The sequence below is a fragment of the Nicotiana tabacum genome, chromosome 21 (assembly GCF_000715075.1).
Source record: "Nicotiana tabacum cultivar K326 chromosome 21, ASM71507v2, whole genome shotgun sequence".
In the NCBI taxonomy this organism is placed as follows: Eukaryota; Viridiplantae; Streptophyta; class Magnoliopsida; order Solanales; family Solanaceae; genus Nicotiana; species Nicotiana tabacum.
Genome location: NC_134100.1, coordinates 93,251,272 through 93,265,416, shown reverse-complemented (window position 1 = coordinate 93,265,416; position 14,145 = coordinate 93,251,272). Strand labels below are relative to the sequence as shown.

The following is a 14,145-nucleotide window of genomic DNA, read 5'->3' as shown; positions in this document are numbered from 1 at the left end:
CTCCATTATTCGCTACCTCGAAACATTAACGGGAGATTTTGTTCACTGCTCAATTTGCAGATTGTCGATTCGATGAGGCATTTTTTCCAAAATTAGGGGGAAATTGGTGAAATCAAACGGGAAATTTCGTGGAAAAATCCATCACTGTCTCATCATGATCCACATGCCTCTATTTGTGAAAAATAGGTGCAAAAGATTATCCATTTACAGAAAATAACAAATCAAATGCCAGACGTATTTACGGATCTGAAAAGGATAACGAAAGTACATATCCCTGCAGAGAATGTTCCAATCCGTATTGATGTCCCTGTTGGACAATCTTCTAGTGTCATAACTAATGAGTCAAAAGCACGCCTAAAGCGTGGCAGACCATTGGGTTCTAAGGATCGAAATCCTAGAAAAAGGAAAATAAATGATCAAGATGACACTACGAATGAGTCTCATAAAGAAACCCATGATTTAACCAATTCCGAAATTCATGAGGCATTCAATGAACCTGAGACTCAAGAAAATAAGGAATTATCAATAAACCCAATAAATATTAAGACAGATTTGAATCAATTGAATATAGTTGGGGATTATGTCTTTGCATACAATGTTGCATCTAGCATTATGCAAGATAATGAGGATCTTGAACCTCAATCTATTGGAGAATGTCGATAAAGACGTGATTGGCCAAAATGGAAAGAAGCAATCCAATCTGAGTTGGATTCACTTGCGAAACGTAAAGTTTTTGGGTATGTAGTCCAAACACCTAATGGTGTTAAACCTGTTGGCTATAAATGGGTCTTTGTACGTAAAAGGAATGAGAAAAATGAGGTACAAAGATATAAGGAACGCCTTGTTGCACAAGGATTTTCACAAAGGCCTGGTGTCGATTATGAAGAGACGTATTCTCCTGTTATGGGTGTTATAACGTTCTGTTATCTCATTAGTCTTACTGTCCATGAAAAGATTGACATGCATTTAATGGATGTGGTTACTGCCTACCTTTACGGCTCACTTGATAATGAGATATACATGAAAATTTTCGAGGGATTTAAAATTCTTGACGCACATAACTCAAAGTCCTGGAAAATATTTTCAATCAAATTTAAAATATCTTTGTATGGTCTAAAGCAATTAGGAAGAATGTGGTGTAACCGCCTTAGTGAATATTTATTAAAGGAAGGTTATATAAATGATGTTATTTGTCCATGTATTTTTATAAAGAAAACAACATCGGAGTTTGTTGTACTTGCTGTATATATTGATGACATAAACCTTATTGGAACTCCTACTGAACTCCAAAAGGCAATTGATTATTTAATGAAGAAATTCGAGATGAAAGATCTCGAAAAGATAAAATTATGTCTCGGATTGCAAATTAAACATTTGGCAAACGAGATTTTTGTTCATCAATCTGCCTACATAGAAAAGGTATTGAAACGGTTTTACATAGATGGAGCACATCCATTAAGTACTCTTATGGTTGTTCGATCACTTGATGTGAATAAGGACCCGTTTCGACCTCAAGAAAAGAATGAAGAGCTTGTTGGTCCTGAAGTACCATATCTTAGTGCAATTGGTGCACTAATGTATCTTGCTAACACTACAAGGTCTGACATAACTTTTTCAGTTAATGCCTTAGCAAGATATAACTCTGCTCCTACAAGGAGACATTGGAATGGAATCAAACACATATTACGGTATCTAAAAGAGACTATCGATATGGACTTATTTTATGGCAATGATTGCAGTCCTGATCTTGTTGGTTATGCCGATGCTGGGTATTTATCTGACCCACATAAGGCTCGATCTCAAACATGCTACATGTTTACATGTGGAGGCACTGCAATATCTTGGCGATCGACTAAGCAATCAATCGTGGCTAATGCATCTAATCATGCTGAGATAATTGCTATTCATGAAGCAAGTCGAGAATGTGTATGGTTGAGGTCTGTGATACACCTTATTCGAGACAAATGTGGTTTGAAGTGTGACAAACTACCCACAATTTTGTATGAAGACAATGCAACATGCATAGCTCAATTGAAGGGAGGATGCACATTTCACCAAAATTATTTTTCACACATGATCTTCAAAAGAATGGTGATATCACTGTGTAACAGATCCGTTCAAGTGATAATATGACTGATTTGTTCACCAAATCTCTACCGATGTCAACCTTCAAGAAACTAGTGTACAAGATTGGGATGCGAAGGCTCAAGGATGTGAATTGATGCTCTCATCAGGGGAAGTTAATACGCGGTGTACTCTTTTTTCTTTACAAGGCTTTGTCCCACTGGGTTTTCCTTGCAAAGTTTTTATTGAGGCAACCAAAAAATATATTTCTAAACATGTGTACTCTTTTTCCTTCACTATTTTTTTTTAATAAGGTTTTAACGAGGCACATTATCTATGGACATCCAATGGGAAGTGTTATAAGAAATATCAAATTATGGTGGATGACTACTCTTCCTCCATGATCTTCATCTCAAATGCTTAATGACATATTCAATGACATATTGTCTATGTTTAATGACATATTCAATGATTTATTTTCTTCACTTTTCATGCCTATATAAAGGCCTTGTAATAGATAGGAAAATACACATAATTGAAAAAGAAATGCAGTCTCTTCCTTTTATCTATCTCAATTTTTTGTTCATATTTTACTAAATTATTTTTATTTTATAACATAAATAGTATTATCGTACTTAAAATATTGCGTAAGAGCCAAACTGTATATAACAGTTTGGTAGGTAAGGGAGTTTTGATTATTCAAATTGCTTTACATTTTAAAATTAATTTTTAATATATATGTTCTACTGATCAAAGGTCACGCTTGCTTACTTCATTTGGTTGAGTGGGTCATATATAAACATTTTTAAATTGGATAAAATAGGGAGTAAATTAATATTATAATATATATATATATATATATATATATATATATATATATATATATATATATATATATATATATCATTAAACCTCTCTAGTAAAATTAACAACTAACATGTTATTACAGGTTAAATGCACTAATAATGTACAAAAATTCTTTATATAATTATTTTATAACATAAATAGTATTATCGTACTTAAAATATTGCGTAAGAGCCAAACTGTATATAACAGTTTGGTAGGTAAGGGAGTTTTGATTATTCAAATTGCTTTACTTTTAAAAATTATGTTTTAATATATATGTTCTACCGATCAAAGGTCACGCTTGCTTACTTTATTTGGTTGAGACTCGAGTGGGTCATATATAAACATTTTTAAACTGGATAAAATAGGGAGTAAATTAATATTAAAATATATATAAATATGTCCATCATTACCTAGTTACCTAGTAAAATTAACAACTAACATGTTATTACAGGTTAAATGCACTAATAATGTACAAAAATTCTTTATATAATCAGTATATAGTTTGGTGGGTAAGGGGGCTTTGATTAATCAAATTGTTTTATTTTTTAAAATTATTTTTTAATATATATGTTCTACTGATCAAAGGTCACGCTTGCTTACTTCATTTGGTTGAGTGGGTCATATATAAACATTTTTAAATTAGATAATTATTGCCTCACTTTCTGATTTGGGAAACTAGTGATCACTCTTTCACTTAAATAAAAAAGGTAAAACACAAAAAAAAGAGTGATGTGTTCTATTATGAACGTCTTATTAAATAATGAAAGTAAGAATCAATTTTTTTTAAAAGGGCCGAATTGTGCCAAGAACTTATGCTAGCTGATCAAATCAATTAAAAGGGCATTAGATTTAGTTGTCGTTAGCTTTCTTCTTGGGTTGGGGGGAGGGGGCGTAAAAGAAAAATATGTACTCCCTACCATTCAATTTATTTGACGTAATTTTGACTTAACATAAAATTTAAGGAGAAAAACAATTTATCTTTATCTTGAATATGCAATAAAATTCTAAAACAATATGCAATATTTAAGGATAAAATGAGACCGCGAAAGATAAACTTTCCAAATATAAAAGAAATAATGCTAAAATAAAATAGAGTAGTGACTATTGAAGGTTGGAAAGTTCTTTAAATATGGCTCAAATAAACAACAACGATGTTCATAGAAAAATAGGTGAGATTATTTAAAGTAAAAATATTGGTTAAATAATTGAAACTAACAACCTCTCATGACCCCTCGAGGAAAATTAAGTTGCAAGAAAACCATTTTCAAACAATATGAACCAAACATAAATTCAAGCAATTATACATTTCCATAGAGTAAGTCGATTCGATGTCACTCTTATCAACCCTAAATTATTGAAAAAATATAAATTTGCTATCAAGTAACACGTCCCAACTAAAACAAAGATCATTTCAACACAATATAAGGTATTATCTTCAATATTAAACCACCCATTAAACTTTAAAACGTTGCTTTTTATAGTAAGCGTCCATTATTGATACACATCTCCATTATATAATAAACATAGTCCATAGAAGTAACATTACCATAGAAATGTGGAATATTAAAGAAAGAATTTAACTTGCATAGATTATAGTGAAAAAAACAATACTGGCCAACTAAAAGATAATTACAAATAATTATCGATAACAAGTTGAATCGATAATCTAAAGTAAAAAAAGTACAAAACTTGTGAATAAATTGATTCAGTTCCCGTTCTTTTCTCGTGCACACGCTTTATACCTTCGATACACAAGGAAGGACATGGTAAGAAGGAAACAACCCTAGTTGTCCGACCAATCATTCTGCTGGCATCTCGCATTCATATCCCATTTGATATGTTAAATAATACTGATAATAAAATAGATTATATTATTAGTGTATATAAATTAATTACTTCAATTAAAAAGAGGACCATTGGAAGAGAGTATATGTTTCCCAAGCACCAAGCACAAATAAACTACCAACAAAATAGGCTAAAAAATATTGAATAGGTAAGAGAGAGATATAATGCAAGTGTACCAATAAGAAGAGGATACGTATAATAAAGTTACTTGTCACATGTCGCTTTGTGCGGCGGTGCACGGGATAGGAGAAAAATACACTAATCTTTGGCCCAAATCTTATGCAAAAGAGAAAAAGAAGTGAGAACAAAATCGTGATTCCGAGCGACCGAATCTAATTCGCGTGTATCTTTTTATTTATTTATTTATTTATTCAACATCATTAATCGATCTACCATTAAATAATGAAAAGTATACAAGATATTTTCACTTTGGATCGTTTTCTTCTAGCTTGATTTCACTCTCTTTTAATCACCCGATATATAAATCTCACACTCTCAACTAAGCGCACTAAAGGGAGTGCTCGGTATCACGAATTTCTCTATTATTTTTAAACTCGAGATATATAAATTTAAGCGTGAAAAAACCTCAATTATTCCACCATCTTTTTAGGTAAAACAATGACTACCAAGAAATTCTCCAGTCTCAAAATTTCAACTCGAGATGTCACATTAAGAGTGGATGAATGCTGACTATTCCGTCATACTCTAGGAGGTGAACATTCATTATCATTCATCTCCGAAGCTCGAACTTGAAACTTTTTATTAAGGGTAAAGGAATCACGACCATTCAACAAAGTTCTTATTGATGAATTTTACCCCATATTTCCATATATATTACTTCGTTGAGTAAGAAATAATGATTTGATTCATAGTATAACGATTTCAAATTCTTACCAACACTAGCTAATTGGGTTTCCATACTATCCTAGTAGTTAAGTGAAAACAATTTCACCTAGTTCCTGTATAGGCCAAAATCCGTCCCTAGGAAATTTAGCGTAATATGGCATTAAGGAAAGAGTCGATCGAGCTCGCCCAAGATGCATCAAAGTCATTGGTCGAGGTGCCGACATGAGCCGTAATCGAGATGGCGACAGGAGTCGTAGTCGACAAGGGGCGAGGTCGAGACTGACTATTGATGATAAGACTTGTAACGTCACTTAAAGTCGGGGACTACGTGCTTAAAGCTAAAACACAAATAAGCAAAGATCCACCGGAAGGCAAACTAGGAACAAACTGGGATGGCCCCTACAGAATCACGGCAGCAGCAAGGAAAGGGTCATTCACACTAGAAACGATGGAAGGAAAGAGATTACCAAACAACTGGAACATTACACACCTCAAGTACTTCAACTTTTAAAGGATGAGGTCCCCAAAGTCGCATTATTTTTCCCTCACTCGAGTTTTGTTTTCTCCAGGAGGTTTTTAACGAGGCGATGACGGGGATACTTCAGGATTGAAGTGCGCACAGACGAAGACACTTGACGATTAGTTCATTGCTCGATCTCTCACTATTTTTCCAGTTCGACCAATGAAAGGACTAGATAGACCGGGACTGGGACTGAACTACCAGCCAGCGCCCGAAAAATATGTAAATCTCTCCAAGAATATGAACGAAGCACAAGTACATGAAGTTTATTTCTGCTCTCCCCAAGCAAAGGTTACATTCAACCTCATTTGAATTAACACATACTCGGCCCACGACCTTAACTAATTAAAGGTTACATTCGACCTCGTTCGAATTTACACCTACTCGGCCAATGGCCTCAACTAATTAAAGGTTATATTCAACCTCGTTTGAATTTACACCTACTCGGCCTACGACCTCAACTAATGAAAGGTTAGATTCGACTTCGTTCGAATTAACACCTACTCGGACCAAGTCCTTAACTTATTAAAGGTTACATTCAACCTCGTTCGAATTAACACCTACTCGGTCCATGACCTTAACTAATTAAAGGTTACATTCAACCTCGTTCCAATTAACACATACTCGGCCCACGCCCTGAACTAAATAAAGGTTACATTCGACCTCGTTCGAATTAAACATGCGATGTGTTCGACCTTATTCGAACCAACTACTGGCCCCCGACCACAATCGAACCTAGACTTCGTTTCAACCTCGTTCGACCTACTCGAACAAATCTATTACGACGAAGGCAACCAAGCAACAAAATCAAAAAAATGTACACGCCCGAACAAAGAAAAAGAATCAGCTACAAATAACAGAACTGACATTTCATACTTAAAATATTTATTTTACAAAGGCTCTAATACACAGCTACAAAAAATACACACAAGCTTTCGGCTAAACAAAAAAAAAAGGAAAAATAACTAAATACTGCCCGGCTCAACAGCACCACCAGTTTGATTGCCCAGGCCATCTTTACCTACCTCTTCTCCATCGCCATCGCCAGCGGGATACTCATACTCGTACCAGGCATCCTGTTTAATTCGATCCACACCCGCTCCCTCATCATCATCGGCTTCCGGTGTAGCGGGGTCATAGCCACAAGCAAACCGAGCTTTACGTGCCTTAGCACAAACATCTTCAAAGTTGACTTCTGAAATATCCCCTGCCCCCATTAGGTCCCTGAATATAACCAGCTGAGCCTTGGCGTGAATCCATTCCTCGTACAAATCCCGCGGAACATCAGGAAAAGCAGAAGCGCGGGAGGAGAAAGACTGAGCCAATAACTGCGCCTTCTCGGCCTCGAGAGCAGCAACTCGATCACTAAGTCCCGCAGCCTCTTTTTCCTGCTCTCCTATCCGCTCATCAATCCACTCCTCTCAGAGCCTGTCCGTCTCCAAAGCACCCTCCCATTCAGAACGGAGAACGCGGATCACGATCTCTAAAGCCTTTGTTCTCCTCACATCCGATAATTGGGCCAACTCCGCCTTCTCTAAACCCACTGCCTTCTCAACGACCTCGCCACTCAGAGCGACCACTTTGAGTTGACACTCCTCGAGCTCGGTGCACAATGAGACCACTTGGGTTTGAAGGTCGGCACATTGGGCCTCGACCCCCCTGCTCACCTCGAGCTCCTCTTCTTTGTCCCTCAACGCCCCTTCAAGAACGCTGCATTTTCCAATGACCCTCATCAATTCGTCATCCTTCTCCTTCAGTTCACCTCAGAGAGCCTGGAAAATGCTGCTCCCACCGAACCGCCTGCAGATCTCGCGGTGCTTATCACGGTATTCACGATATTTCTGCTCCATTTTCTGGAAAATGGCCTTATGCCTCTCCTCTCGTCGGTCGATCTCGATCTCCAAAATCACGGTCTGAAAGAAAGACAGAACGAGAAGTAAGAACAAAACTGAACTCAACATAAAAAACAGAGAGGTCGAAAAGCTTACCCTAAGAGCGAGGCCGGTTATACTCCTGAATAAAGTGGCATTTTTAAGTTTCTCAAGGGTTTTACCCTCCACATCGGAAAAGAGGGGACCAAGAGAAGGGACCACGTCCTCCGTGTCAACCAGCAAATCACGGTCCAAGGGGATCGCAATAGTCTGCGTGATCCCCTCCAATCTCACCTCAAGTCGGGTAAGTCCTTTCCACATCATCCTCACTTCCTCGATATCCATATCGGAGCCTGTCTTGTAACCTTCTTCGGCTATGCTTTTTCCTTTTATGTCGACCCTGGAAGAAGGATCCTCGCCTGGTAGCGAGGCTGATGGCTCATCCCGCCATAAGTCGTCAGGGACTCTCGCCGATTACCCCTCAAAATCCATCATGGTCTCAGGGAGATACGCACCCTCCTTGGCTCCCAACGACGGCGGTAATTCGGCGTCATCGTCGATCTCTATGGTCGTCTCCCCCATCGCCGAACTCGCCGCCCGGACAGCTCCTTCACCGACATCCATAGATCGCCTCTTACGAGGAAGAAATTTATAACCATTTGGCGACGATTCTTCCTCATCGTCCTCATCTACTAGACGATGCAAAGGGAAAATCGAGAGTGTTGTTGCAAATGTAGTCAATGATCGAGCAAACCTCATCGCAGCAGAAGGAACATAAACAACATTTCTTTTATAAAACGCCGGAGCAGGGGCCCTCGGCCTTCTCGAAGATCCTCGGGCTGAAAAAGAAAATATTTAGGAGACTGTCACTTCCTGTACAAAACCAGAACGAGCAGGCGACCATGAGGTCAAGACGGTATAGACAAAAGATAATAATTATATATGCACAAATAAATACATATAGACGAATTCACCGGTTACGGAAGGCGCAGACCCGATTTTCTTGATAAAAGTCGGCCATTCATGAATCCCCATTGTGTGAGGCAAGACCTGGCTGACCCAGTCATGAATGTCCCCTACCAAATGAGGGGGCGAATTCTCGGTTGCGCGAAGAAGGGACGGAATGTTAAACTACGACTAAAACAGGCAAAACAAATGCGAGGCAAAAAGATACTTACGGGCGTAATTCCAAGCCTCAGGGAATTCGCTCGCGTTGACCACCACATCCTCGGTCTTGGCGAAGCAGTAGTTGAGCCAGAATTGACGATTTGCCTTATCGTCCATCTTCACCACCAAACTTTTACTTCCTCTGGGGTGAAGGTGCAGCATCGTCCCCTATAGGAACTAGGGATGAAGAGATGCATCAGGTGTCGAAGTGAGACCCCACGACCAACCAACTCCGCATATTTCGTCAACATACGGATAAGCTTGTAGATGTAAGAGGAGAGTTGGGCCAGGCAGAAGCCGTAGTAGCGGAAAAATTCCTCCGCCAATGGGAGAATATGGAAGGAATAGCCTACATAGAACGGATACGCATAGAAACGCAATATCCTAGGCGATGTATCTGTACCATATCACGCCCCACCGGAATCAGATCGATGTGAGCCGAAATTTTAAACTTTGCCCTAAACTCAGCAAGGTCGACCTCGTTCATCATCGACTATGAGGCCTCAAGATTGTCTTCAGGAAACTTCGAAAAGTCAGATCTAATCTTTTCACTGCGAGCAATTATTTCCTCCACCGTAGGAAACCTCTCATCTTCAAGGGCAACAGAAACATCGTCGCCGTGAGGAGGCATACATACCGCCAAGGGGGTAGGGTCAGCCGCCATACCGGAACCAGAAGGTACGTTAACCATATTTTTGAAAAAAGATGTTTTAAGCACAGAAGGGTTGAAAAGCAGTAAGAATCGCTAAAACCACTAAGGAGTTTCAAACAATGGAGGAAGAAGAAGATGAAGAGTTAGATGGGTACAAGAAATTTCGTAAAATGTTAAGACGTTACCCACACACCCCTATTTATAGAGTTGCAGGCATCAAAACCAAGAAATTGACCATCATTGCATGACACTGTAACCGAAGTGGTAGGCTCTATCAGGAGGCGCGCGCGAAACGAAGCAGCGTCTCGGGAAATTGCGCCATAATGACGTCAGCCGCCATGACATCACCTTGATTCGTGGGATTTGCGACCCCAAAACTTACAGTTTACAATGGGACACGCGACTTACTCGCCCTAATCACTACGGTTAATTCATCTTATCTAAACACTTCGGTCACGTTATACAGAGTCCGCTCATCAAGGCCTTATAGCGTCGGCCTTAATAAGCGAAGGGACTACCTGTATAGGCCAAAATCCGCCCCTAGAAAATTCAGTGTAATACGACATTAAGAAAAAAGTCGGTCGAGCTCGCCCAAGATGCAGCGAAGTAATTGGCCGAGGTGCCGACATGAGCCATAATCGAGATGGCGACAGGAGTCATATTTGACAAGGGTCGAGGTCGAGACTGACTATTGATGAACGTGTAACGACTACTTTGTTAGGATAGGATATTAAAAGGGAATATTCTAGTGGATATTTCCTTCATTTTTGTACTATTTGGTTTCCTAGGAAAAGGCCACATATATATAGAAAGAAAAGACAATGATAGAGGCATGTGATATTCATTTTGATAAGAACACTTTTGAGAAGAAGACTTTCTCTCTTACAAAAAATACAAAGACTGCATTTTGATAAAGATTCTTGTTCATATTATTCCCCACCTTTCCACCATATCCGAGGATTGTTCATACAAATCTTGGACCTATCTGTCATTCATCATTGTCAGGAGAAATATTCGTTCAACACATTCATTATTGGGTGAATCTTTCTCCTTATTTACTTAAATGTCATTTATTGTCATTTAGTGTTAGTTATATCTCCATTAATGTTCATACTTTAAGAATATTTTGCACTTATTGTCATCAACCATTTAAGAGATTTGTCCCATCTACTGTACGTTTTCGAGGTTAGTGTCTAGAGTTATTATCCTTAACTAGATTTAATCACTTGTTACATAAATTTAATAATTTAACCGGAAGTTATACTTTTTGGTCAAACAGTTCCAAATTAAATTCATTGCAATGTAGACAAAATATAATTGTTTTTAAAGGCAAAACTACTCTATTTATTAACTTTAATTATTTTATGAACTATCAAAATATAAAAATTGACATTTTTTAGATGGATTAAAACAATACATAAATTGAAATATGGAGTATTTAAAATGTTAAATCCACGTTTTTGCAATTGAATTTTCCACAAAATATTATTAACAAAATTATCATGTAGCTCTCTTTTCGGAGTCTTATCTAAATTCAATGGCTAATTTAAAATTCCAGCTTAGCATTTTTTGGCATCATCCTCTACTGCCTCGAACGTGGCACTAATTAGAGGGACCACAAAAAAACCTCGATTCCAAATGCCACGCTCTACAGACCGCGCGTGGGAAACCATTGGAAAATATCTTAGCGGCAGGGCATGACGTGGACCAATCACATTTAAAAGTCTCCCTATGTGGTCCCCACCTCTCATAACCATAAAAATATCAACAACCCTCCAAATAACCTCCACGTTACCATATATTATTAATTTAATATTTAATATTTAATACTATACACTAAAAAATAAATCCTCTATAAAACCATATCCCTTACCATTTTCATACTGATACTCCTCCTCTACAACCACCACTACCACCACCGTGAAGCTAGATTCGAACACATTCGGTCTAGCTATTCTTCTTCGTATTTTTCAGTCTTTTTACAGATTTATTTTAAAATTTTATTATATACACGAAGCAAGGTACTTTTGTTTCGTGAAAACATCGGAAGGAAATACTATATGGGATGGAGGCGAATAATAGTAATATTATTGCGCCGTTCGTGTTGAAAACTTATCAAATGGTGAATGATTCAAAAATTGATGGATTCATAGCTTGGGGAAGAGAAAATAACAGCTTTATAGTTGTTGAACCTTTGGATTTCTCTCAAAGAATCTTGCCTGTTTATTTCAAACACAATAATTTCTCCAGCTTTGTTCGTCAGCTCAACACTTATGTAAGTATAATTATTAAGAACATATATAGTATAAGTTACAAGTAATTATCTAAAAGTTTGAATTTTCTTAAAGTCAACACTGTCTTATCATGTCTAATACGATTTAACTAAGGCAGATTTTGAATTAAAATTTAATTGATTTATTCTTAAGTTTTTAGCACTAAAATTATAGTTTTAAAATTATGGGTTAAAATTTTGATATAGTAATTGTTAAAATTTTAGTGATTTTTGATAAATATATTTATGTTTCAATTTTCATATTGAAAATATTGAATTCATTTGAACCAATAGATAATACACTCTATCTGCCTCTGAAAAACAGACTTTTTTCTTAAGTCAAATATGTGGAATACTATTTTTCGTTATGAATGTGGTGGAATCTGAACAACAAAATCCTATCTGTCCTGATATCGTGTTGGATTGTTTTACAACAAAATCTTATCTGCTTTAATATCATTTTGAATTTTTATAATTTTATTTAAAAGTTTTAAATTGTTTAATTATGTCTTGACTACTAACATGACTATGGTCTATGTAAATTAATGGTGGTATTTAGTTACCAAGAATTGATTTTAATTGTAGCTAATTTATTGATGTTGAATGAATTTGTAGGGTTTTAAAAAAGTGGATCCAGATAAATGGGAATTTGCAAATGAATGGTTTTTAAGAGGACAAACACATTTATTGAAGAATATAGTGAGGAGAAAACACAGTAGAAATTCATATTCTTTGAAACAAGATGAGAGTGAAGATGAAGAGATTTATACAGAAATTGCAAGATTAAAGCAAGAACAAAAAGCCTTAGAACAAGAAGTAGAAAATATGACTAAAAGATTAGAAGCTACAGAAAAAAGGCCACAACAAATGATGGCTTTTTTGTGTAAAGTCGTTGATGACCCTGAGATTTTACCGAGGATTTTATTGGAAAAAGAGAGATCTAAAAGGGTAAGTTTAAGTAATTGTGAAAAGAAAAGGAGAATTATGATATCTAATAATTCGACTAGTTGTTCTTCGGTGAAAAGTGAAGAGGAAGTGGGTGGTCCATTAGTAGGGACAATATCGTCATTTCGCTCCCCCGACGCAAATTTTGATAAGGATACGCTTTGTCAGTCTTCGCCGTCGTTGGAAACGCCGTCCACGGCGTGGTTAGGTGGTCGGCCGATGATAACTTATGAGACTTATCGGAGTTGTCCGGCGATGTCTAGTTCTTTGTCGTCGGGCTCGTCGGAGAGTGGCGGATTCACGGCGGCACTATCGTCGGAGGCTTTTCCCGGCTACGACTACGCCGGAGGAGGAGGAACTGTGGGGACGGAGGAAGTTAGTCCACCGCCTTATCCATTTTCTTTATTAGGCGGTGGCTTTTAGTTTGTGAGACCTTCGTTTTGTAATTATGTTTATTCATGCAATATGTTACTAAATGCATCTGAAAAGTGAGACCTCCTAGTTAACCTTTAACAGTAGAGCTAATAAAAATTAGCTAGGGAATATAGGTTCATTTTTTTAAGCTATGCTTGATAATTTTTGCTAAATTCAGCATAATCCTGTGAAGTTTTTTCCTTTTCTTTTGTTGAATTATTAGTATGAATTTTCCAATTTTTGGGATTAAGGCATAATTATGATTGTTATTATAATGATTAATAAGAATTAATATTGTTTTGTTAGTTATTTTTTCTGTTTCATTTTATGTAAATATATTTAATTTTATAAGAGATTTAAGAAAAAAACTTTTAAAATGTAGTATTACCATGTTATGATATTTGTTTGGGAAAAAAAGCTGTAACAATAAGATAAAATGATCTAAAATTAATTATTTTTAAATATAAAAAGTTATTACTTTTAAAAACAAATTAAAAGAAGTGTTGGTGGACCTTTCCTTGAGTTTGGATTAGCTAGAAAAAAGTAGTTTTGGTTGGAACTTGTTTTATAAATAATCAGTTATGAATCTTAAAAAAAATTATTGAATTGTTTGATAGAGCTCGTAAGCACTTTTCTGGTTAAAAAGAAAAAAAATGGAGTAAATTGGGCAACTAATAAAGAAATGATGTCATACAAATTG

General features: G+C 36.7%; 1 protein-coding gene across 1 annotated transcript; it reads left to right on the top strand.

The window, feature by feature from the left end:
* The first annotated feature begins 11,698 nt into the window (after positions 1-11,698).
* LOC107829693 (heat stress transcription factor C-1) lies at positions 11,699-13,750 on the top strand. The gene is made up of 2 exons (XM_016657160.2): positions 11,699-12,089; positions 12,702-13,750. The coding sequence occupies exons 1-2, from the start codon at positions 11,880-11,882 to the stop codon at positions 13,452-13,454; spliced, it is 963 nt and encodes a 320-aa protein (XP_016512646.2). The 5' UTR covers positions 11,699-11,879; the 3' UTR covers positions 13,455-13,750.
* Positions 13,751-14,145: the final 395 nt, after the last annotated feature.